We start from the raw sequence: 25,273 nt of genomic DNA on the forward strand, positions 1-25,273 counted from the left end.
ATATATATATATATTGATAGATGGATAAAAATTTTCTGAACTGCTTAAGAGTAAACTGTAGACTTGATGTTTAACCCTAAATAACTTTACTGTGTACTGTATTTCCTAAAAAGAACATTATTTTATATATTGATAGTAAGATTATGAAAATCAGGAAATTAACATTGATGTAATACTATATTTACAAACCTTTTTTCCAATTTTTCCAACTGTCCCAATAATCTCCTTTATCAAAAGAACATTCAAGATTATGTTGAATTACGTTATGCACTGAATTGTCAAGCTTCTTTAATCGTTTAACTGAAAAAGTTACTAAATCTTTTTTGTCTTTCATAAATTTGACATTTTTAAGAATACACACCAGGTATATGAGAATGTCTCTCAATTTGGATTTGTCTGATGTTTCCTCATTATTAAATTCAGGTTTCATTTTGGGCAAAAATACCAAGGAAGTGGCATTGTGTTCTCAATGCATCATATCAGGAGCACATAATGTTGATTTGTACTGTTCCTGGTGATACTAACTTTGACCCTTTGGTTAAGTGCTGTCTGTCAGCTTTCTCTACTGTAAGAGTTATTATTTTTTCCTTTGTAATTAGTATAAATGTTGTAGGTGAGATTCTTTAAGTGTGTGTACACCTGAAAGATTTTTAAGAAACTGACATGATCAGCTTTCTGTTTTAGACTGGCAGATTCTGGTAGCTGTATAGATAGGGGGTAGGGAAGATTAGAGAAAGTGAGACCTTTGTAGGAGTTTATTGTAAAAATTCAGATTAAGGAAAAGTATAAAGGCTCAAACCAAGACATTTCTGAGAAGGAATCAGGAATCAAGCAGTCCAGTGGTTGGGACTCTGTGCTTCTACTGTGGGGGGGCCCGGGTTCGATCCCTGGTCAGGGAACTAGGATCCCACAAGCCAGGCAACGTGGCCAAAAAATAATAATAATAATAATAATAACATAAACAAATAAAAATTTAAAAAGAAGGAATCTGAATCTATATTGGTTCAGGAAGTAATAAAAAGATGACTCTTTTGTTTCTGCCTTGGATAAGTAGTGGTGAATTCTTATTTACCAATATAAGAATTAAAAAAAAAAAAAAGATCTGGATGGGGTAAAAAAATAATGATCCTAGTTTTAGACACGTAGAGTTTGAGAGTCCAAGTAGAAATCCTGAAGGTAGTAGCTGATAGGTTTTCAGAGGCCACACAGGGAAAGTATACAGAATGAAAACAGAAAATGAGGGTTGGTCTGAAGACTACAGAACCCTGGGGAGCACTGACTCTTTGCTTTAGTTTTTAGTTTTTCTTTTTTCACAAGTATATATGACTATATTTTCATTTAAAAAATATACAGCCTCTGGGGACTTCCCTGGTGGCGCAGTGGTTAAGAATCCGCCTGCCAATGCAGGGAACACGGGTTTGAGCCCTGGTCCGGGAAGATCCCACATGCCGCGGAGCAACTAAGCCTGTGAGCCACAACTACTGAGCCTGCGCTCTAGAGCCCGCGAGTCACAACTGCTGAAGCCCGAACACCTAGAGCCTGTGCTCTGCAACAAGAGAAGCCACTGCAATGAGAAGCCCGCGCACCACAACGAAGAGTAGCCCCCGCTCACCACAACTAGAGAAAGCCCACGAGCAGCAACGAAGACCCAAGGCAGCCAAAAATAAATAAATAAATCTATATTTAAAAAAAAAAAGAATATAGCCTCTCTTCCCACCTTCCTCTCCCCATCCATTGCTTGGTGAACATTCTTTCAATTGCCTTTCTTTGCTATACAGATTCTTTTTTCGGCTGTGCTGCACTGCATGGGGGATCTTAGTTCCCCAGGGATCGAACCCGCGCCCCCTGCAGTGGAAGCATGGAGTCTTAACCACTGGACCTCCAGGGAAGTTCCACATATTCACGTATGAGTAAGACAGATAAGGTTCTTTCTCTCATGTAGTTCATATTCTAGTGGTAAGGATTTCCAATCCACCAGTCTAAGCCTTGATTACAACATATTCTGCCATTACCCTCTCATGACTGAAGTTTGCCTGATTGCCAATTTCTCCCCTGAAACAAATCATGTTGCAATTAACACGCCTTTTAACAAGATTTTTTGGAGCAGGAGAACAAATCTCTCTCCTAGGACAGATTCCACTGAGAGGTGGAATTGCTGCACTGAATGGTGTGCCTGCTATTTGTTTTCCTAGACACTTCCATACGATACTCTGGAAAGGCCTTTTCAATGTACACTACCAACAACAGTGCATGAAAATACTTTATCAGTGACATTTAAAAAGGGGGACAAAAAGGAGCCTGCAAAAAAAGACTGAGAAAGATTGGCCAGAGATAAGAGAAAATCCTGGAGAGAAGATGGTCACAAAAGTTAAGGGAGTTGGGGGTGTAGGGAGGGGGAGGGAAAGGGGAACGCTTGTTTCATGAGTGGAGTTTCAGTTTTGCAAGATGAAAAAGTTCCAGAGATCTGTTTCACAACAATGTGAATATACTTAACATTACTGAACTATACACTCAAAAATGGTTAAGGTGGTAAATTTTATGTTATGTGTTTTTTACCACACACACAAACACACACACACACACACACCCCCCAAAGCTAAGGAAGTGGAATGCTTAGAGGGGAAAGAAATGTCAAAAACTGCAAACACAAGTCAGATTAAAAAAAGCAAAAACTGCCAGGATGTGGGACTGTGGACACCACAGCAGAAGGCGGTTCCATGGAGTTGGGTGGCGAGCAGTTTCAGTGAGGCATTGGCAGTGGAAGACAGACTGCAGGGGCTCACAGTGAACAGGTGAGACAGAGAGATGGGGACTGAAGACAACCCTGTCAAAAGCTTGATTTCCAAGGAAGGAAAAGAGAGAGAACCAGCTAGAGGAGCACTGGAGGCTGAGGAAGTGGGTTGTGTAGGGGTGTTTTTCCTTATGATGAGAAAGGCTTGAGGATGTTTATGTACTGAGAGGAAAGCACTAGTGAAGAAGGACAAGTAAAGATGGGAGAGAATCTGGTCACTGGGGAAAAGGTAGGAAGGAGATCTGGAACTATGTTAAACAGGAAGAGAGACACACTTAAAGCAGGAAAAAAGAAAGGATGGTACCAAAAGAGGTCCAGATAGTTTTTCAAAAATCACACCCGTAAACTTTAAAAAATCAGATAATCACTTATTCATTAAAGTGAACAGTGAAGGTATAGTTATGCTTAATTATGGTAATGTAAGCCCATCTGATGGAATAGCATATCTATTTTTAAATGATGCTTATGAGGAATATACAGTAACATGATACAATAATAGATGAAAAAAGTAGGACACAAATTTGAATACAGATCTGTTTAAAAACGTATATATTGGGCTTCCCTGGTGGTGCAGTGGTTGAGAGTCCGCCTGCCGATGCAGGGGACACGGGTTCGTGCCCCGGTCCGGGAAGATCCCACATGCCGCGGAGCGGCTGTGCCTGTGAGCCATGGCCGCTGAGCCTGCGCGTCCGGAGCCTGTGCTCCGCAATGGGAGAGGCCAGAGCAGTGAGAGGCCCGCGTACCGCAAAAAAACAACAACAACAACAACAACAAAAATATATATATATATTTATAAATAATCCATGTACAAAGAGACCAGAAAGAATTATCAAAATAACAATTGTTTTATTTAGGTGTAGGACTAAGAATAATGTTTTTCTTCTATTTTTAACTATCAAACGTTTTATTGAGCATACTTTTTTTGGTCATAATTGAACTTTAAACAGTCTTCCACAAATATGGAAAAATATTTTTTTAAATTTAGAAATTACTTAAGAGTAAAAAGTATAGGAATGCTTTTACTTTTGAAGTTCAGGAATAAAAGATGACAGAATTTGATCACACCCAGAAGTTTTCCCTATTGACTTGATTCAGACAGTCTTATTTTTGCATTGAGAGTTAAAATGGACCATAAGAGACCATCTGGTTTGACATCCCAGGGCTGGAATCCTCTCCACAGTACCCAACAGTCACCCTGTGCTTTGACAGTCCAGGGAAAGGTCAAGATAGGGTGGAGCAGGAGCACAGATGAGAAATATCTAGACTAAACTCAAATGTCCCATGGCATTCTAGAATGCCTACGTCCCTCTAAAACAGGGTACCCGGAGCTTCACCTGTGGACTGACCAATATGAACACAATGGGACTATTACCACCTTTCCTCTTTACTTCAATTAATGCAACCTGACACTGGTTAGTGCTATTCTGGATGATAGCTACCGCCACTCTCATAGTTGAGACAAACACACAGAGTTGGGATGAAAGGAAGGCCCAAGAGAAAGAGTCAAGAATAGGTGCTACCTGAGACAGCCTCTACATGATAGCAAAACTATCACCAAATATCCATAATTCACCTATTGAACTGCTAACTTTACAGTATCCACCTCAAATAAACAAATTGTAATCTGGTTTCTCTACAATAGCTATTAAATCAATCAGAGGAAAAAAAAATTATTGCTGCCTTAAAATGAACCAGGTATGAAGTCTTCCAAGATACACTGCTAAGAGAAAAAAACTACGGTATATAATAGTATATGTAAATGTGCCACCATGATGTGCCACATAAATGTGCCAAAAATAATATGTATGTGACTATGCTTTCATATGCATGGAACTCTCCACAAGGATACATAGGAAACTGCCAACAGTGGTTGCTTCTGAGGAAGGGTCATTAAGGAACAGGAACAGGGAGAAAATTTTAATTTCCTCAGTTATCCCTTTGTACCTTTGAAAAAGATTTTCTCTGTGTGTGTACTCAATATTCAAATAAAGAAATAAATTTATAATTATCCTAAATTGTGGAAGTATCAATATTAAGATTAAATCAAAAAACATGTCCAAAATACTCAATGTCACATATACTATGTATGTCATTTATGTCATATAACATATACAACATACACATATAACATGTAATATACTATAGCAAGGTCTGGAAAAAATGTACTCTTGCAAGAAAAAGTTAATCAAAGTGAATCATAACAAAAAACCAATGTCCTAAAAAAGTATATTTTTTACCTTTTACCTAGCAATCCTAATTCCAGTAACTTAGCCTAAGGAAATAATTACACAAGTGTACAAAACAATATACTAGGTTGTTTATCTAAACATTGTTTATAATAGCAAAAAAAAAAAAATCAGAAATGACACAAATATCCAGTATAATTCCTTACAGCCATAAAATGGGATACAATGTAGCATTAATATAACTTAGATATATTTGTTTTTATTAATATTTATTTAGATTATTTAAATTTATTCATTATTTATATATAAGTAAAATAACATTTATACATATTATATATACTATGGTGCCATGTTTGTTAAAAAGTTTTATGTGTGTACACACTTATATTGGAGAGCATCTAGAAGGATATATATTAGAGAAGCTGTCTCTAAGTGTACAATTTCAGTACTTTTATTTTATTTATTTATTTATTTTTTGCGGTACGCGGGCCTCTCACTGTTGTGGCCTCTCCCATTGCGGAGCACAGGCTCCGGACGCGCAGGCTCAGAGGCCGTGGCTCACGGACCTAGCCGCTCCGCGGCATGTGGGATCTTCCCGGACAGGGGCACAAACCCGTGTCCCCTGCGACGGCAGGCGGACTCTCAACCACTGTGCCACCAGGGAAGCCGCAGTACTTTTATTTTTTATTTTTATTTTTTTTCTCCATACTTTTAAAAAATTGAAGTATAGTTGATGTTCAATATTATATAAATGACAGGTGTATAATAAAGTGATTCACAATTTTTAAAGGTTCTACTCCATTTAGAGTTATAATAATATATTGGCTATATTCCCCATGTTATCAGTACTTTAATTTCACTCAGTTTTTTTTTTTTTTTTTTTAAATTTAATTTATTTATTTTTGGCTGCATTGGGTCTTCATTGCTGTGCGCAGGTTTTCTCTAGGTGTGGTGAGCAGGGGCTATTCTTTGTTGCAGAGCACGGGCACGGGCTCTAGGCACTTGGGCTTCAGTAGCTGTGGCACACGGGCTTAGCTGCTCTGCGGCATGTGGGATCTTCCTGCACCGGGGCTTGAACCCGTGTCCCCTGCATTGGCAGGCAGGTGTTCTTTTTTTTTAATTTTTTTTTTTTACATCTTTATTGGAGTATAATTGCTTTACAATGGTGTGTTAGTTTCTGCTTTATAACAAAGTGAATCAGTTATACATATACATATGTTCCCATATCTCTTCCCTCTTGGGTCCCCCTCCCTCCCACCCTCCCTATCCCACCCCTCCAGGCAGTCACAAAGCACCAAGTGGATCTCCCTGTGCTATGCGGCTGCTTCTCACTAGCTACCTACCTTACGTTTGGTAGTGTACATATGTCCATGACTCTCTCTCGCTTTATCACAGCTTACCCTTCCCCCTCCCCATATCCTCAAGTCCATTCTCTAGTAGGTCTGTGTCTTTATTCCTGTCTTACCCCTAGATTCTTCATGACATTTTTTTTCTTAAATTCCATATATATGTGTTAGCATACGGTATTTGTCTTTCTCTTTCTGACTTACTTCACTCTGTATGACAGACTCTAAGTCTATCCACCTCATTACAAATAGCTCAATTTCATTGGCAGGCAGGTTTTTAACCACTGTGCCACCAGGGAAATCCCTCACAGTTTTGCTTTCTTAGTTTTTCCTTCTCTTTTATTTTCTTTTTAAACAGGGATCATGTTTTACTTATACAATTAAATGATAATTAAATCAATATTTATTATTTCTATATGCTAGCCACAATTCTAAGCATTTCTCGTATATTAACTCAACTAATTATTAAAATAACTCTATGACTTACTCTGTGAGGTCGGCATTACCATGATCCACATTTTACAGATGAGAAACAGATGCACAAAGGTTAAAAAGCTTCTCCAAAATCATATAGCTAACAGGTGGTGGAGACAGATTCCAACCCTGGCAGACTGGCCCCAGAGCTCAAGCCTTTAACTGCAATGCTAAACTGCCTCTCAAACTGAAAAATGAAAGTTGCAAAAATAGTATGGTCCCATTTTGTATGGTATGGTTCCATTTTTATAAAAACTTTTTTTTTAAGTGGTATATGTAGTGTACACATTTAAAAAATCTAGATGCTGAGATTATACTTTTTTTTTTTTTTTTTGGCGGTATGCGGGCCTCTCACTGTTGTGGCCTCTCCCGTTGTGGAGCACAGGCTCCGGTCGCGCAGGCTCAGCGGCCACGGCTCACGGGCCCAGCCGCTCCGCGGCATGTGGGATCTTCCTGGACTGGGGCACGAACCCGTGTCCCCTGCATTGGCAGGCGGACTCTCAACCACTGCGCCACCAGGGAAGCCCTGAGATTATACTTTTGATCTATGTTATATATTCCTGCAAGATTTAATTATTTTTAAAAATCAGTTACTTTAGAGCAAGGGGCAAAAGTTAAAACAATACCCTTTTCTCCCTTGTTGCTATGGGGCAATGCAGAAAGCAGGCTGAGAGCCTGTATTGTGCTTCACTGTGCTTTCATTTTATAACAGTGCTAACAATGTTATCTTAAGGGGGAATACAAATTCTGAAGAGTTATCATAACGGGGTCTCAGGGGATCCTACATCGCCAAAAGAAACAGCAGAGAACTTCCCCAAAGAAACAGCCTCAGTTGGTGCAGAGATGGCCAGAGGGTGTGGGAAGCCACCAGCCAGGCTTAGGAGTTGCAAAGTTCCTACCATAAAGTCAAGGTTTACAAAACTCTGCAAAGATGCTGGGTATTGTTCTTTCTAAATAGAAACCTCCACTTTATCTGCTTGGAGATGCTCCTGTTTTATCTACCCTCCTATAACTATATCCTTTCAGAGGTGTGGCCTCGAGAATTAAGGGGAAATTTAGATTTCGATTCTGATTAGGGCATTTCCTATTTGTCATCTATGGGAAACAAATGTTGAAGTCGTTATACACAACCTTGGAATCTAGCTCCTTGCCTTGTCTTGTCTTGCCCCTAAGTAGACAGTCAAGCTGACAGGCTAGGCTCCTTGACTATTCCTTCTACTCTCGGGGACTCTCAACACTGCTGTAGGGCTGTCACTGGGGTGCGTTATCATTTCAAGGGGGATGCAGTACAAGAACTCAACCACTCACTGCCCTAGGGACAGAAGCCTCAATAAAACTGAAACCACGGGAACCTCAAGAGTCACAGCCAGTGACCACATCCACTGGAAGCACAGTTTCCTAGATCTTCTCCTTGAGTTATGGAATAGGAAAAGGCCTTGGAAGGTTTTACTCAAGTTGGGGAGCTGAACTAAAGTAGCACTGAGGTGTCCCTTTAGACTTATAGGAGTTCTGCCAACTTCCTTGATTTGAACATCCTGAACCCAAATTGAAAACTGCATTCCCAACAGGCCAGAACCAAACCAGGTAATTATGTTGCTATACTTCCTCACTGTTACACTGGGATGTCTCTCTATATTCCTGGTCAGCATTAATTTTAAAAATGCGAGAACTTTATTAGACCCCTTCCTATACCCTTTTAACTTACTGTTGCATTTGTTTTCACTGTTCTACCCCTAGAGAGAGCTAGGAATTCAAAACAGATTGTTTCTGGGCTTCCCTGGTGGTAGAGTGGTTAAGAATACGCCTGCCAATGCAGGGGACACAGGTTCCAGCCCTGGTCCGGGAAGATCCCACATGCCGCGGAGCAACTAAGCCCATGTGCCACAACTACTGAGCCTGCGCTCTAGAGCCCACAAGCCACAACTATTGAGCCCGCATGGCACAACTACTGAAGCCCGTGCGCCTAGAGCCCGTGCTCCGCAACAAGAGAAGCCACCGCAATGAGAAGCCCATGCACTGCAACGAAGAGTAGCCCCCACTCGCTGCAACTAGAGAAAGCCCACGTGCTTCAACAAAGACCCAATGCAGCCAAAAATAAATAAATTAAATTAATTAAAAAAAAAAAACACAAACAGATTGTTTCTAATGGAACCTGAACATTTATCCTCCCTTATTCAGGGTTTCTTGAACCCATGTACAGGTGTACAAACCATGCACATTCACACACACACACACACACACGCATACACACATGAAGAGAAACATTACAGCAACCACTCCAACCCATTTTAGAGTAACTGGGCATGCTGTCACCAATTCGTGGCAAAAGCATACAGGTAAAAGCCAAGTACATGTGCTATAGTCTCCTTCTAATTCTCTCTCCTCCATGCCCTAAATACAGCAAAGGTGCAGAGGGCTGAGGATTCAGCCCAATTACTACAAATCACCAGACACAAAGGAAAAGGGCCCCATAACCTGCCCCAGTGTAATGAAACAGGTGACTCCTAGAAACTTCACCCTAGTGAAGAAAGTAGCTGGTGGAGGGTGTCTCACAGGTGTCCCTAAAACATTTCATCTTATCTCCCTGTCTCGCAATAAAGAAACAGATCTGGAAAAAAAGAAAACTGAGTTGAGAATCTAGAAACCTGAGTCCTAGTTCTAGCTATATTACCGACCAATGTGTAACCTTGGGTAAGTTACTTAACCTCTCTGAGCCTCAGTTCCCTCTACTCCACATAAAATGAAACATCCGAAACTACATAAATTCTACATAAGTACAAGAATAGGCTAAATTAGGGGATAATTATATTACAAAAGGTGCCCTGGCTTTATGAGAGCAAAGTCTGGCCTTGCTCTCTTTTGGCAACTCTCTTCATTTTCTAAGTGAAAAAAGTGGTCTTTTTCATTTAAGCAGTAGAATCCTTAGAGTGAAGTTACTCCCCCTCTTAGAGAACTGAGCTCTTAGGAACTCAGATTCCTCATTGCCTCTAAAGTTCCATTTAATTCCAGAATGCTGTGATCCAGACTAGATTTAGCACAGGAGATTTTTAAAGTTAGGCTTCTTCAGCACGTTTTAATTGGTTCAATTTAAAAAAGAATCCAGAGGGCACACAATTCTTCCAGAACTCCCAACTAACAACTCTCACACCTAAAGTGAGGCTTACCGGCCTCAAAGACCAGCAAGGACCTCCCCCTTGGTCACCAGCACCAAGCACTATTTGTGTGGTTACCCCAAACCTCATCTTCATCTTATATACACAGCCCCCTTGCCAGTACAGACATGTAAAAGAAACGGAAAACGCATCCTTGTCCTCAAACTAAGGTGCAGGCTTGAGCCCAATGGCTGAGTACACAGGATATAAAACACATAAAAAGAGTAAAATTTACTAAGCAATTTACCAACAAACAAAAGTTAATAGTTCATGTAAGACATAAGTATGTAAAGAAGAACAGATTGATGTGGGTTAATCACAGAAAGTTTTATGCATAAAAGAGTTTTGAGAATCAGGTTTTCAAGAGCAGAAGGAACCCAAATTGGCAGAGAAGAGGGTTCTAGCCCAGAATGGGATTCTGAATCAAGGCTCTTTACCTTCCAAGTGTTGGGGGCAGGTTCCCTGTTCACAAGGCTCCAACCCCCTGATGCTTCCACTCAGTGCCACTCAGGAGACGTTCCCAGTAACCCATCTTGTTGGCTATTCTCCGACTGAGTCTTCCTTCCTAGGGACAAGCGCCATTGCCAAGGGGATGGATGTGATGTCACAATCAGGAGCACTCTATTAATAGGAACAAGGAAGAAAAAGGTGAGTCAGGAGAACTACCTGCACTTCGCAGTGAAACTAGACAGACTGGGATCTGGTGCTTGGTTGAGGAGGACGAGACAACTCCACTAAGAACTACAGGTTTCAAGGCTAGGCATCCAGGCTACCCTCTAAGGAGTGAGATCATCAGCTAAGGAATCACACACGCGGACCAGGTGATTCAAACGTAGCTGAGAGGGGGAGAGAAATGGACAAGAAGAAAGGTAGCGAAGCAGAGCTGTTTGAGATAGAAAGAGGTCCTTTTATTCAGTGCATACAACGAAAAGTAATGTCAATGAGTCTAAATCTGTGGCTATACAATGCAGAGAGCCATGACAGCTTACACGCACAGTATGCTGCTTTAATGTTTCCAGAGTGCTTTCACATAAATTATTTCATATAAAAAGAATTCTGTCCTACTCTCCACTTGGAAAATACTGTTTCAGAAGAAGATGCTCAAGAATGTTGGTACAGGTGCAATTCTACTTCCAAGTCCAGAAATATTCCTGAGGGGATCAGGCTTTAAAAAAAAAAAAATGAAGAGGCAGTGAATCAGGAAATTATTCTAGGGTAGGAAACTGGAAAGACTAGAGGTAGCAGTATGATTAAGCTGACCAGACTCTCATTACTAAAAGGATGAAACTAAGTAGAGGGAGACAAGGCTTCAAAGCAGAATAGAAACTATTCAAATTCCTTTCCTCACCTTCACATCTATCAATGTTAACGGCTGTGTTAGAAAGGATGACGATTTTTAGTCATAAAACAGAGACCATTTCATCCTGAGTCTGGTATACTATACGTGCTCATTAGTTTACTATGTTCATCAGCCATAACACATTAGTGTGGTATTTTAAAACTAATCAGAAGATAAAAGTGCAAGGCCAGATCCACTTTCTCTTCCCTGTAGTTGGAGGTTGGGGGAAGTTGATCTGTCTCTCCCATCCATAATACAGAGGAGGGTATAATGCTTCTTCCATTTTGACAACAGCAACAGCCTGGCACAAGCACCTGCACCTGCACCTCAAGAAATGCTTCCAGGGGCTTCCCTGGTGGCGCAGTGGTTGAGAGTCCGCCTGCCGATGCAGGGCACACGGGTTCGTGCCCCGGTCCGGGAAGATCCCACATGCAGCGGAGTGGCTGGGCCCGTGAGCCAGGGCCGCTGAGCCTGCGCTTCCGGAGCCTGTGCTCCGCAACGGGAGAGGCCACAACAGTGAGAGGCCCGCGTACCGCAAAAAAAAAAAAAAAAAAAAAAAGAAATGCTTCCAGGAGCCAGTGCTGTTGGCTATGTTCAGTCTTCCAGTGACAAGTTTCAGACTCAGAAAGCAAACAGTTATGTAGCCTGGGAAAACCAATCCTCCTTCACTGCTCCCTTGACCAGAACAAAACAGGATTTTTCAACTGAGAGGAGGACCAGGAGTCAGGAGACTTGGGTTCTGGTCGCAGCTCTACCAACTGTATGACTTTTAACAAGCCATGTATCCCTTCTGTAATTTTCAATTTCTTCACCTGTCAAGTAGGGAAAATGATAACTGCCTTATCTACCTTACATATTGTCCAGGAAAATCAAACGACATAATAAATGTGAAAGCATACTGAATACCGCTATTCATAGGTAAGGTATTTGTAGTAAAAGACTGCAAAATAAATTTAGAGTACTGAGGGCCCATGAGGAAATGCTTGAAAGAAGCCTGTTCTTTCTTTCCCATTACTGGGAACCAGGCACAGCCACAAAGTCGGCTGGACACACAGGGCAGTAACATTATTGCATCACTCAGATTCCCTACCATTCCTATCTGGGGACAACTATCAGCCTGCAACATTATCAGCTTCTTGCTCTATTGTCAGACTAAAACCACCTGTATAGGAAGGGATTAGACTATCACTACCACAGCCCAGTCCCCAAGAACAGTGATTCAGTGGTCTCTAACAGCCACATTTGCTACTACGTAGAATGAAGTCAGTTTCTGAATGGAGATGTCTGTCAGGCCCTCAGGCAAAACACCCTCACCCCTCTCAGCTTTCTGCTCCTTCTCCGGCCCCCTCCTTCCCAATCCTCAATTTCCTCTGCGTTCTGGTTTGGAGAAGGCTTTCCGGTGTGTGAAGTGTGTGAAGAGGGACTGGCAATCCAGGGCAGGGATGTAAGGAATGTGAGATTCCTTCATGGAGGGGTGGGAGGGAGAGGGGTAAGGAATGGAGGAGGAAGACAAGGCTGTCAAAGACAAGGCATGGGAGAGGAGCCAAGCTATAGCGCTTCGAGGGCGGGGGTTCAGGTTCCGCCGCCCCTACCCACACTGACCCCCAGTATGTTCCCTGCCTCCCCTTCCGGCCCGTCAATCATTGCCCATTTAAACACCACGTTGTTCCCCCAATTCGCCCCCCCCCCGTCCTCCAGCCAGCCCAGGCCCCCTCCCGCACTTCTTAAGGCTCCCCCACTCCAATGGACCTCCCCAACAACCCACCCATCAGCGCCCCTTTATCACCTCTAGACTCCTCCCTATTACTGCTCCCTTCCTCCATTTTTCATCTTTACTCCCATCTCTCCTGCTGACCTCCAATAGCTCGAACCCCGGCCCCAACCCCCCTGGGACCTTGCCCCCTCCCCTCCCACACCCTCTTTTAGGTGGGAGCTCGCGCAGGCGCCGTACGCACCGCCCTGGAAGCGGTCTGGACTCTCCGTACCCAGGCCTGGCTGGAGCTGAGGCCGCAGCGGCCAAGGGATAGCCCGGGTGCCGGGTCCCAGGCTTTCCTGGGAGGGGAAGGGGAAGGGGAAGAAGACGAGAGATGGTTCCGACCACTCTTCGCGGTGTGGGACGGATCCCTTGCCCCGCCCACCGCTGCTACGCAACCTGGCGGAAGCTCGTCACCAAACTCCGCCTCTTTGTTTAACTCAGCCCCGAACTAGAAGCCACAAGCGGCCAACGAGGAGAGTGGAAGGCTAGCCAGGCCTCCGCTCTAGACCGGAAGTCTTTATGGTCCCAGCGAGAGCTAGATAGCCATTTGGGAGGGAGAGCTCTATGTTCTTCCCAGCGTGAGCGTCAGCGGCAGAGCTGGAGGCCGACTCTCCCGGAGCGCGAGACTTCGCTTTGGAGGGGTGCACGTGTTCGTGCCCTAAAGCTGATGCGGCTTGCTGCGAGATCGTCTCTAGGAGGCTGGCCTGCAGTGACCTGCCGTCTCCCCGGTCCCTCTCCCGTTTCCAGAGCCGTGGTCAGCATCCCGGAGCCTCCCGATCTTATGACTCATGGTCATGGGAGTGGATATGTAGTCAACAAGGCGACCACGGGGTGGGGAATGGGGGAGTGTCTGACCGGACAACTTTGATCTAGGGTTGCCCGCCTCTCTCCCAGTCGCACTCCTGACGTCTTTAAGTCGGCCTTCCAAACACTTGTACAGTTCCCTGAAACACCTAAGGGGAGAGGAGGGAGATAAAATGTCCCTCTTCCCGGGTTGTGGTTTGATTTCCTTAGGGTACAGCACCATGGCCGGGGGTGTGGGCGGGAGAGAACTTGAGCTCCGAGGAAAGTCAAGGTGGAGCCTAAAGCCCTCTAGGAGAAGGTAAGGGATTGATTAAGCAAACCAAGGCATTACAATTACATGGCCTCTTAGGCTAATCTGATAGTAAGCAGTATTTGATATGGATATTCGCTAAGCAAATGGTAATGCACATGTACGTATATTGTTTATATATAATTGGTCTATAGGCAACGTTACAGAGCTAGCTGCTTTTTGTTGACTATGTAACAAGTCTCAAAGGGAACTAAAGGTTCGGGCCTCTTTTCAGTCTCTGAGGGGACCCTGAGATCTAGTGAGATAAGTGCATTAGGAACTGGTAGGTGCCTTTCAAACTGTGAGAGTCTAATGCAAATGTTGCTTTCGGTGCCCCAGATTCCATTACTTCCAAAGGGGGAGGGGGTGAGTCGGCCTGTTGTCTGTCTCTACTGTGAATGCTGCGTTTTCCAGAGATCTTGACCAAGCTGGATAGTGCATTAAAGTCGAGGACCCCAAATCAGGAATAAAGATGAGAGTTAAAGCAGTTGGAGAAGAGGAGGAAACTGCCTGCTGTGTGCTAGACACAGCTTGTTATATAACTTCGTTTTCTCGTCTGCAAAATGGGATCACATACTGAAGAACTTGCAAGAAAAGAAGTGATGAGCCGGGTTTCATACTTTTGTCCGCCGGATTCCAAAAACCTTTGGTCCTTTTTCCACTGGGTCACGTCTAGGAGAAACAAATCTTAGTGCATTCTCCTAGTCAAGTGGAGGAAAATTGGTACCTGAGACGCCCCCTGGTGGTCTACGTGTTTTCTTGCGCAGCCAACCCTTTCCCGGGCTCCTTTAATACCTTAAGTCCCACCCGCTTCGCGGCGCGTTAATCTCGGATCGCGATTGGCCGGGTGGGGACTGGAGGCGGGATGCCGGTGGTGGTGGGAGGCCGGGGCGGTGCTGATTGGCTGGAGGAGGCCCGCCGGGGGAAACTTCCGGGAATGTTCGCTCTCCAGCGTTCCATTGGTCCACATCCGGCGGCGGCGGGGCCTTTGGCTCCCCCTGCGGGCGGTTCAGTGGCGTGCACTGTACGGCGGGCTGGCTGGGTGGGTAGTGGGCTGCGGGTCGGGGAGAGGATGCACCGAGTCCCCCGGTTGTCCAGATGAGGGTTCGGGAGGGTTTGGCGAGTGAGATTCCATTCCTTGGCTCCGCACCAGGTTCCCTGCCCCCGTCTCCGTCGGCTTCCCTACTTCGGGGCTTGATACTGAAAGAGCATCCCGGGAGGGGGGCTTCCAGCCCAGAAGCAGTCTATCCAGAGACCCCCCGAATTCTGATCTTGAAGTTGGAAGCCCCTGGGGAAGTTCGTTTCTACCCTTTTAGAAGAGTTAGAGGGTTTGAGGCTGCCTGACCCCAGCCTAGTGTGATAGGTAGGCCTTGCGAAGTGGACATGGGGGCAAAGGCTCCAAGCGTTGAGCCTTCGTCCCCTTTTCCCCCTTCTAGTGGGGTGCTGAGGCTCAGGCAGCATGACGACGGAGACCTTCGTGAAGGATATCAAGCCCGGGCTCAAGAACCTGAACCTCATCTTCATTGTGCTGGAGACAGGTGGCTCTGCTGGCGCGGTGGGCCCCCTGCGCGCATTCTCGGGGTTGGGGGCCAGGAGGGGGGAAACATCACCTCCGTTCTTAACTTGCACCCGGCATGGCAGGGCGCACCACAGCACTGCTCACGCCCAGTCTCTCTCCTCGCCCCCACCTGGAGAGTTGCAGTGTAGGGTAGATGGATGGAACTCTTGCCAGATCCAAGCCTCCAGTGCCTCTTGGGCCTCTTCCCACTCAGGGCCCTCTCCATGGTGCTGGGCCCTCCCTCACCTGCCCCAGGGATTTGACTTTGCCCTGTTTGTACACCTTTTTCCTCACTCCACCAATATCTAGACCTCATCCCTCTGATCACCACCACCCCCATTTATTTGACCATCCACCCCCCAACCCCATTGTTCTGTTCCCTCCAGGCCGAGTGACCAAGACAAAGGACGGGCACGAGGTTCGGACCTGCAAAGTGGCAGACAAAACTGGCAGCATCAATATCTCCGTCTGGGACGACGTGGGCAACCTGATCCAGCCTGGGGATATTATCCGGCTCACCAAAGGGTAAGCCATCAGGTGACTTCTGGCTATTCAAGGGCAGTAACGGGGCGGGGTGGGGGGGATTAACAGTCCCTGTAACTCTGAATCCTGCTTTTTGTGACCCCACAGGTACGCTTCAGTGTTCAAAGGTTGTCTGACATTGTACACTGGCCGTGGGGGTGATCTTCAGAAGATTGGAGAGTAAGTGCTGTCTTGGAGCTGGGGATGTAGAAGCACCAGGCCAAGGAGAGAAGTTTGAGGTTTGCAAGGAGACAGCATAAGGGTGTGCATTCCCTGTCCTGTACCTGGACCTTTCTGAGGTTTCCAGAGTAGCCCAGAGGTTGGGCCTGAGGCTTTGCCACTTTCTCCCCTTGCAGATTCTGTATGGTTTATTCTGAGGTTCCTAACTTCAGTGAGCCAAATCCAGAATACAGCACCCAGCAGGCACCCAACAAGACGGTGAGTCCCATGGCTGTGCTGTGCGGAAGGAGGGCAGGTCAGGCCAAGAAGCACGGTAGGGAGTGAGGTCTGAATGTGTCATTTGTGCCTTCAGGTGCAGAACGACAGCAGCCCTACGGCTCCCCAGCCTACCACCGGACCCCCTGCCACTTCTCCAGGTAAACCTGTTCCTTCCATCCACTGGTCCTCCTAGTTCTAATCTCCCCAGCCTGGAAAGATGCATTGCCCTCATCCCTTTTCCAAATCTCTCTTCTCAGTTCTTTTGCAGGTCCCTGGGGTGAAAAGATTTGGGGCCATGTTTCTATCACTGATAGAGCTCCCTTTTGCCACCGCCACTCAAAGGCAAAAATGAGAGCAGTTTCTCCACAAAGACTGCCCTCTTTCATTCTAGCTTGTTCCTCTCTGCTTCTTCTCTGGCAGAACCTTGCTTTTTTTCCCCTTGCCTATTTTGATTCATTATCAGTTCTGATACACTGTTACTTACAGGACTCAGCATGGAATCCACACTGCACAACTTTAAGCACTAAATAGTTCCCCTTTAGGGTTGCCACTTTCTTGAAAACTAAAGGCCCTGCTTCTAGGCCTTGGCCCTCAGGATTATGGTTCTTCCAACTCAGAAGCCCCTGCTTTTGGTCTCTTGAGGAATTTGGCTTACTGCAGATCATCAGCTTTTGATTAGAATCACTCACCAACATCATTTCCTTCGTCTCCTGGCTTCTCCTTAGGAACCTGGTTTTTATTGCTCTTTTCTCCTTCTGGGTCATCTCGCAGCTGACCCTACCACTCCTGGGTGTTTGTCTCTCTCTTGCCTCTGATCCATGCCTTACTTTTCTCCCTGTGACACTAGGCTTCAGGCTTCCTCTACCCTTCCTCAGTCTGTGTCTGCATCCCCAGTTACCATGGTTTCCAAAATTGTCTGTGTCAGAACCACTCAGGGTCACGGTGTTTTTTAGAAACACCGTGAAATAACAACATTTAATTCCACCACAAAAAAGTAGCATCCATGTTTTCAACTGAAAATATGACTATTACGTATTCTCAGGTCTCCATAACTCCATAATTTATAAAAATATTTTAAATAAGGTACACTTAAGCCTGTTTGTCCCTAATATTCATTTGCCAGATGTTTATTCGCTTTGTCATCTGCTAACAGGTACAGAAGGTTTTAAAAAAACATGTGGCATAAAAATGATGACTTTCTACATACTCCTCATTTTTTCTGTGAATTAAGGAAAGGGCTTTATTCTTCCATTTTGGCTGCAGATATCTTAGTCTGATGGAGCAGAAGGATTCAGCAGGGATATGGTTAGGGTTCATGACGCCCTATGTATGTGAGAGGCAGGCCTCTGCCTTCATTTAACAAGCATTTATAGATGAGGAATGCCAAAGAAAAAACATAGCACTTGCCTTGAGGAGCTTGCAGTCCATGAAGGAAATAGTCCCACAGACAACAGTTGTAACACACTGTGGTAAGTGTGGTGATAATGATTTGCACAGCTAAAGTAGTTCAAGGAAACCATCCAACACTGAAAATATACACAAAAATGTTGTCTATTATTTTGGGGGCGTGAGAGTATGTATAATAGTTTTTTTGCTTACTCTGTGAGAGTATGTATAGTAGTTTTTTTGCTTATTCTTATTTCTGTTTTCCCAAGTGAACATGTATCATTGTGATACAAACCACCACACTTTTTTCTTTCTTTCTTTTAAGATCCTTCTTACATTTTGAGATAGAAACTTCAGGCCCTTCCTTTTCCAATGCTTCTCCAGTCTTACAGTCACTTTTGGTCAAGGGATCTTTTGTCGGTGGTCCTTGAGCCTAGAACTAAACAGCTAATTCTAGATCTGACTCCTAATGATACAGAGGTGGATAAAAGAGAAAAAAAAATATCGGGAATTCCCCACAGTCCAGTGGTCAGGACTCCACACTTTCACGGCCGAGGGCCCAGGTTCAGTCTCTGGTTTGGGGAACTAAGATCTTAAAAGCTGCGTGGCGCAGCCAAAAAAAAAAACAATTACAAAAAAAAGAAAGAAAAAATATCACACGACAGTTCATGTAGCAACTGCCAAAATGATGATTGCATCTTCTCTGGGGCCCCATTCCTACAACTCACATTCTTTGCACTTGGTCCCACAGCATCAATGTGCAGTTGTGCTTGGTGGAGACTGTGCTGCCTGCTGGGGTTGGAGGGAGCCCTTGGGGATGGATGCCTGCCTACCTTAGTTCTCTAATTCCGGTTTTTCTTCCCCTTCTCCCACAACTAGCCTCTGAGAGCCAGAACGGGAATGGACTGAGCACCCCACCAGGTCCTGGTGGTGGCCCACACCCCCCTCACACTCCCCCCCACCCCCCCACCCCCCGAATTACCCGAAGCCAGCCCAACCACACGCCTGCCGGCCCTCCTGGCCCCTCCAGCAGCCCTGTCAGTAATGGCAAAGAAACCCGGAGGAGCAGCAAGAGATAGCAAGACATTCTTCCTCCCCGCCACCAGCCACGACCCAGGTTTCTGCTAGAGAACACAGCTTTCTACTGGGCTGCTGGCTTTGGGGGGCAGGGGGTGTGTAGGAGTATTTTAGCCACTAAACTTCACTGGAGGGGTGGTGAGCAGTGGCCTTATCCACCCTCAGCCCATAGTCCCCTCCTTGTCAGCTGAAGCGGCCTGTCCCCTGGGAGTCCAGGCCCGCTGCCTCCCCTCTTTCCTCTTTAGAAACGACGGTTACAGTCTGTTTCTTGGGTGTGTGATGTGGAAGTTTAATTGAATCCCTCCTTCCTAATAAATGTGACCACTCTGTACTGGACTCCTTTGCTCTTTGTGGGAAAATGAAGAGGTCGGCAGCTGGGCATTTGGGAGAGTGGGGTGTCCCTAGGAGGTGGAGGGGAGATAGGTTACAGGCAAGGCCTGGGCAAAGGAGGCCTGCCCCTTTAAGGTAGTGCCCCTCCCCTGCCCCCTCCCTGCTGGTGACCCTTGTCCGCCAGCCTGCCTACCCCCCACAGCTGGAGCCAAGAAGACTGTGTCCCCCTTCCTCTGGGCGTCCTTCCTGTTTCCTGCTGTCAGGTAACGCTGACCTCGACCCCCTGGACCAGTCACCCCAGTCAGACTGTGCTCCCCAACCTTAAGCCAGGTCAGACATCTGAGGAGGCCCAGATACTCTTTTTCTCTTCCCACCAGAGCGTCCCCTCTCGTGGTCATAGATTCCCAGAGTTCTGGCTCTTACTCTTCTGGGATGAGGAAGTGCTAAAAACAATTTCTTCCCCATGCATCTGGGGTTGCCACTTATCTGCCTCTTTACCCTCCTCTCCAGCTTAGGGACACCTGGGTCCAACTTTCCCAGGGAATGTGGGGATGGGGGTTGGAGATGAATGAAGCCCGATGCCATATGTAAGGTAGGTGAGGTGGGAGTATAGGCAGGGAGAGGCTGAGACGGTACCACCTGGGTTGGGGTGTAAATTATTTAGAAGAAAAGCCCAGGCCCTGGTTCTCCTTGGCCATGTGGCTTTTCCAGGGGCAGAGGGTGGCCCCTCCCTACTCAGGGGCCCAGCCAAGACTGACCTTTGACCCCCACCCCAGAGATCAGTGAACCATTAACTCCTCTCTGATGTAAGCCTTCCCACACTGGCACCTCCCTGGCCCCACCCTCAGGCAGGTGGGCTAGGAGGGGGGCTTGTCCATCCCAGCCCTCTATCTGACATGGCCTCCGATCTACCTGGGCAGCTGGAGGCTGAGCCTGGCTCCCCTCCACGACCCAGGAACCTCTAAGTGTCCACAACGAGGCCTCATGGGGACCTGAGGTGACGGCTCTCACACTGCCAGTGGGGGTGAGGCCCGGGGGGATTGAGGGGGGATAGAGAGGTGGGGTGAGGTTGAGGGGTGGGGTCTGGGGGATAGGGGAGGGACAGTGACAGGTCAGCTCTGGATCAGGTGAGGGGAGTGTTCTGGTTCAGGGAAGGTGCTCTAGGAACTGGGAAGCAAGAGGCTGCTCAGAAGGAGGCAGTGGGGAGGAAGGAAGGAGGCTGCCGCTGCAGCATTCAAGGAGGGGGTGGTGTGAGGGGTGCAGGCTCCCCAGGCCCTGGGCTGGACAGCAGGGCAGGAACCCCAGCCCCTCCTCCTTGTTCTTCCAGGGCACGGTCCTCAGGATGTTCCTGGGGGAGTAGAAGCCGGAACCAGAGCCTCTAACCCTGTCCCCCCAATAATGGGGCCCCCAGTGAGTCATCTGCTGGCTGGCCTGTGTGTGTGGGTGGCCTTGGGCTGGGTAGGGGGCTCAGCCCCCTACCTGGGCCCTGCTGAGCAGGAGCAGAACCATTACCTGGCCCAGCTGTTTGGCCTGTATGGGGAGAATGGGACGCTGACTGCAGGGGGCCTAGCGAGGCTTCTCCACAGCCTGGGGCTAGGCCGAGTTCAGGCCCTCCACCTGGGACACCACGGGCCTCCAGCTGGGCCTCCAGCTGGTCGGGCTACACCCCCAGCTGGAGACAATTCCACGCACAGGTACTAACCCCTCTCCCCGCCCCAAAACGTCACACCCCAGCTCTTCTCAGTACTTGGATCAGTCCCCTCCGGCTCTGGCTTCCTAAAATCAGATTCCTGGAATTACCGATTTTTCAGAACCTGACTCATTATATCCTTTCAAGGCCCCTTTCTGAGAGAACATGAGTAAGTCTGACTTTGCTATCCATCCACTCTAGGCCCCAGGACCCCGAGCTGAGTGTGGACGTCTGGGCAGGGCTGCCTCTGCACCCGTCTGGGCGGGGTGACCTGGAGGAGACCGAGGCCCCAGCACCACCCCATGGGCCAGCCCCATCGGGCCTGGGCCTCTTTCACAGGCTTCTGCTGCTGGACCATTCACTGGCTGACCATCTGAATGAGGATGTGAGTCTGATGATCTGTAGCGAGGGGAAAGGAGCCATGGGATTTAGATGGCCTGAAATGTTTAAAAAGTCAGTCATTTAAAATGGTTACTTAGAAAAAAATCCAGGTGTGATCTTAGGGTATGTTATTCCAGTAGTGAAATATGTCCCCTCTGGACTCAGAGTAGATAAACCCATACCCCAAGCTCCAAGACTTGGTTTAGGGGCCACACTTGGCAAAGCAGAGAATTCAGAGAAGCAGCCCAGGGTAGCCTCTGGGGCTGGTTATCTGGAGAATGAGGCCTGCAGGCAGCAGATGGCTGTCTTCATCCAGAAAGTCGGTGAACTGGTTCCATGTACACCAGAGGGCAGCCAAAGCCAACCTGAAACAGGCCTGGTGAGGTGAGCACCCCATCCCAGGAAGCATTCAAGCCAAGGCTGGTTGAACAAGTGACAGGGCTGCTGAGAGGACGGTTGGATGGCATTTTAGGTTCTTTTCCCTTCTAAGATTCTGCAGTGGAGGGCTCTAGTTGTCCAACCAATTCCATCACCAAATCAATGAGATGTCAGGGGCTTGGGAGGGAGGGAGATGATGGCGATGTTCACTAGCGCCCAGTCTGTACTGAACTGAATATTTGCATTGGTTTGAATATTCACTAATAATTAACACACACTGGTTATACCTAACTGTCCCGAGTCCCTGATGCACCTGCCAGTGTGGGCAAAGGGGACCCTGGGAGAGACCCAGGAGCCCATGCAATGGAAGGGCGGACACTAAAGGTCTGAGTCACAGTTCTCAGCAATTCCCCAATGTGTGACCTCCAACTCCACTTCCCTAGTGTCTGAATGGCTCCCAGCTGCTGGTCAATTTTGGCTTGAGCCCTGCTGCTCCTCTGACCCCTCGTCAGTTTGCTCTGCTGTGTCCAGCCCTGCTTTATCAGATTGACAGCCGTGTCTGCATCCGGGCCCCAGCTCCAACCCCCCCACGGGATCTGCTATCTGGTCAGTGGGGGAGAGCAAGTGGTGGGGCACCTGAATCCTGTAGGGAGTGGGGCCCAAGCCAAGGAAGGGGGTTCGTTGGGATCCCTCCTCCCCTTGCAGCATTTCCTTTAAGGCCTCCCTTTCAGCCGTGCCTAACTTCAGCCCCTGATTCTCCCCAGCCCTGGTTCATAGTGCCCTGGCAGTCCTGCTGCTCAGCCTGCCTGCTCCCCTCTCCTTGCTGCTGCTGCGGCTCCTGGGACCTCATCTGTTGCAGCCCCTGCTGGGCTTTCTGGGGGCCCTGGCCGTGGGCACTCTTTGTGGGGACGCCCTGCTACACCTGCTGCCACATGTACGTGAAGCCCCTTTCCTGTCCCCCTGCCCCAGGGGTGGAGAGCCTCCATGGAGCCAGTGTGTTCCCAGTCAAAGGACATCCTCTCTCCCACCCCAGCTTCAGCCCACAGCTGCCTTCTAGTAGAGCGTATGAGTGAAGGCTCACCACCTCTCTCCGCCATCTCAGGAGGGGGATGCTGTCGGGTGCAGGGGCTTCCAGAGTCTGCCCTGACCGCCTCTCTGTCAGGCGCAAGGAGGGCAGCATGCTGGACCTGGTGGGCAGCCAGAGGAGGACCTGGGACCAGGACTGTCGGTGCTTGGCGGTCTCTTTCTTCTCTTCGTCCTGGAGAACATGCTAGGGCTTTTGCGGCGCCGAGGGCTCAAGCCAGTGAGTGACACCCTTTTGTCCTCTTCCTGCCGAGAACAGAGCCCTAGCCAAGAACTGGCCACTCAAGCCAGGAGGTGAGGGGCCAAGTGCGCTCCTGGCTCTGACGTTTGCCTGACTGTGCAGGACCTGACAGCTAACAGGGAGTGGGTTGGGGCTCCTCAGCATAGACCCAGGACTTCCGGCCCAACGGCCTCCTCTCCTGAGTTCAAGTCAACAAGAAACAGAGAGGTGCCAGCCTGGGAAGAGAGCAGAGGCCAGAGAACATCCCCAAGTGGCAGAGGGGGGACCAGGTGTTCACTTTCCCTGCTGGCAGCCTGGCCGCTCCTTAGCCCCCAGCTCTGCTGCCTCCTCCCTCAGGAGGGACACCCTGCCATTTCAGAGATGCTGCCGGCGAAAAAGAAAGGATCTCAGAACTCCAAACCTGGACCCGGAGGATGGCAGTGGGATGGCGCTTCGTCCCCTGCAGGCAGTTCCAGGTGACCGGAGGACATGAAGAGCGGGCGCTGGCTCTCAGCTCTCACTCGCAGCCACCGACACTGCTCTTTTCCTCCTTCCCACAGAGCCAGGGGCTCAGGGCCAGAGGGAGCAGGACAGCCAGCCCCCAGCAGTCCTGGCCCCACCTGGGTGCCAAGGCCACAGTCATGGATGTCAGGGTGGCGGTGGCACCAATATCACGTGGATGGTCCTCCTGGGGGATGGTCTGCACAACCTCACTGATGGGCTGGCCATAGGTGTGAGGGGGGGAGGGAGGAGGGAGGGAGGGAGGGAGGGAGAGGGTAGGCCTCCTAGTTACTGGATGGGGCAGGGAGAGAGCTACCAGGAAGCGGAGGGGGGCGGGGCGGGGAATGGGAGGATCACAGAGGGAATGCAGGCCCCAGCCTCCTCTGGGGAGAGCTTTCTTCCAGACTGACCACCTCCCATCCTGCCCACCCAGGCGCTGCCTTCTCTGATGGCTTCTCCAGTGGCCTCAGCACCACCGTAGCAGTCTTCTGCCACGAGCTGCCCCATGAACTGGGTAGGAGTGGCAGGAGTGGAGTGGGGTCGACTCCAGAAAGGAGAGACCTCCAAGGGGTGGAACTTGGAGGCTGGCGGTGACATGGGTGAGGGGCAGCCCTGGCGTACTCCCTCCTACCCTGTCCTCTCTCCCCACAGGTGACTTCGCGATGCTGCTCCAGGCAGGGCTGCCCTTCCGGCGGCTGCTGCTGCTGAGCCTGGTGTCTGGAGCCCTGGGACTAGGGGGTGCAGCCCTGGGGGTGGGGCTCAGTTTGGGCCCTGTCCCCCTCACTCCCTGGGTGTTTGGGGTCACTGCCGGGGTCTTCCTCTACGTGGCCCTTGTGGACATGGTGAGGTGTGGGGTAGTGCGGAGAAACCAAGGGAAGTGGGGTGGGTGTAGAGGAGAGGGAAGTATCAGTCCCTCTGCTTCCCCCTGTGGCCCCCCAGAAGGGTGGCTGGACTATGTCTGAGAAACAGGGGTGTGGAAGAGCTTGGGTGGGGGAGAGCTGCTGACATCTCCCCCTCCTGTTTTAGGAGCAGAGACAGGGCCAGCATCCTGATGTTGTTATTTTCTTTCAGCTACCAGCCCTGCTTCGTCCACCTGGGCCCCTCCCTACGCTCAGTGTGCTACTGCAGGGGCTGGGGCTGCTGCTGGGGGGCGGCCTCATGCTCACCATAGCCCTGCTGGAGGAGCAGCTGTGGCCTCTGGTCTCTGATGGCTGATGGGGGCCAGTGGAAAGGCGTCCAGGTTGCCCTTCCTTCCCCCCAACCACAGGAATGGAGGCGGGACACAGGGCCAGTAGGAGCAACAGGATTTTAATAAACAGAACCCATCCCAAAGCCATGACTACGACAGTTGTACTTGCACCAAAACAGCATAGAAAACCAGGATGTGGCAGGAGGAGGGCTCAAAGCAGGTATGGGGAGGAGGGGCCTGGAGGGTGCAGGATGCATCCATCTGCAGGGAGAGCATTGTGCTTTAGCCCAGAGAGGAAGGGGAGGGGTGAGGCAAATGCACCAAGGTCCCCACTTTTTCCTGCTGCCCTCAGCACCCTGGGGGTACAGGCATCTGGGCAGGTC

The 25,273-nt window shown here is 48.4% G+C and overlaps 2 protein-coding genes across 2 annotated transcripts; both read left to right on the top strand.

Annotated features, from left to right (window-relative positions):
- The first annotated feature begins 15,590 nt into the window (after positions 1 to 15,590).
- On the top strand, positions 15,591 to 19,434 carry NABP2 (nucleic acid binding protein 2). The gene is made up of 6 exons (XM_079715403.1): positions 15,591 to 15,675; positions 16,082 to 16,220; positions 16,326 to 16,397; positions 16,574 to 16,655; positions 16,750 to 16,813; positions 18,921 to 19,434. The coding sequence occupies exons 1-6, from the start codon at positions 15,597 to 15,599 to the stop codon at positions 19,118 to 19,120; spliced, it is 636 nt and encodes a 211-aa protein (XP_079571529.1). The 5' UTR covers positions 15,591 to 15,596; the 3' UTR covers positions 19,121 to 19,434.
- A 1,412-nt stretch (positions 19,435 to 20,846) lies between these two features.
- SLC39A5 (solute carrier family 39 member 5) lies at positions 20,847 to 24,916 on the top strand (the record flags this gene model as incomplete). Its single annotated transcript, XM_079715519.1, has 10 exons — positions 20,847 to 21,142; positions 21,340 to 21,523; positions 22,341 to 22,503; positions 22,662 to 22,831; positions 23,060 to 23,200; positions 23,580 to 23,676; positions 23,761 to 23,931; positions 24,135 to 24,215; positions 24,353 to 24,543; positions 24,773 to 24,916. 10 exons carry the CDS (start codon positions 20,847 to 20,849, stop codon positions 24,914 to 24,916), a joined length of 1,638 nt encoding a protein of 545 aa, XP_079571645.1.
- Positions 24,917 to 25,273: the final 357 nt, after the last annotated feature.

Source organism: Hyperoodon ampullatus (assembly GCF_949752795.1).
Source record: "Hyperoodon ampullatus genome assembly, chromosome: 11".
Classification (NCBI taxonomy): domain Eukaryota; kingdom Metazoa; phylum Chordata; class Mammalia; order Artiodactyla; family Ziphiidae; genus Hyperoodon; species Hyperoodon ampullatus.

What these genes read in the sequence shown, in the direction of transcription:
- NABP2 (XM_079715403.1), top strand. Translation starts at nt 15,597, where the DNA reads ATGACGACGGAGACCTTCGTGAAGGATATCAAGCCCGGGCTCAAGAAC. An exon ending in ATTATCCGGCTCACCAAAGG is followed by an intron (nt 16,221 to 16,325) that starts GTAAGCCATCAG and finishes GTGACCCCACAG; the next exon opens with GTACGCTTCAGTGTTCAAAG. An exon ending in AGCAGGCACCCAACAAGACG is followed by an intron (nt 16,656 to 16,749) that starts GTGAGTCCCATG and finishes TTGTGCCTTCAG; the next exon opens with GTGCAGAACGACAGCAGCCC.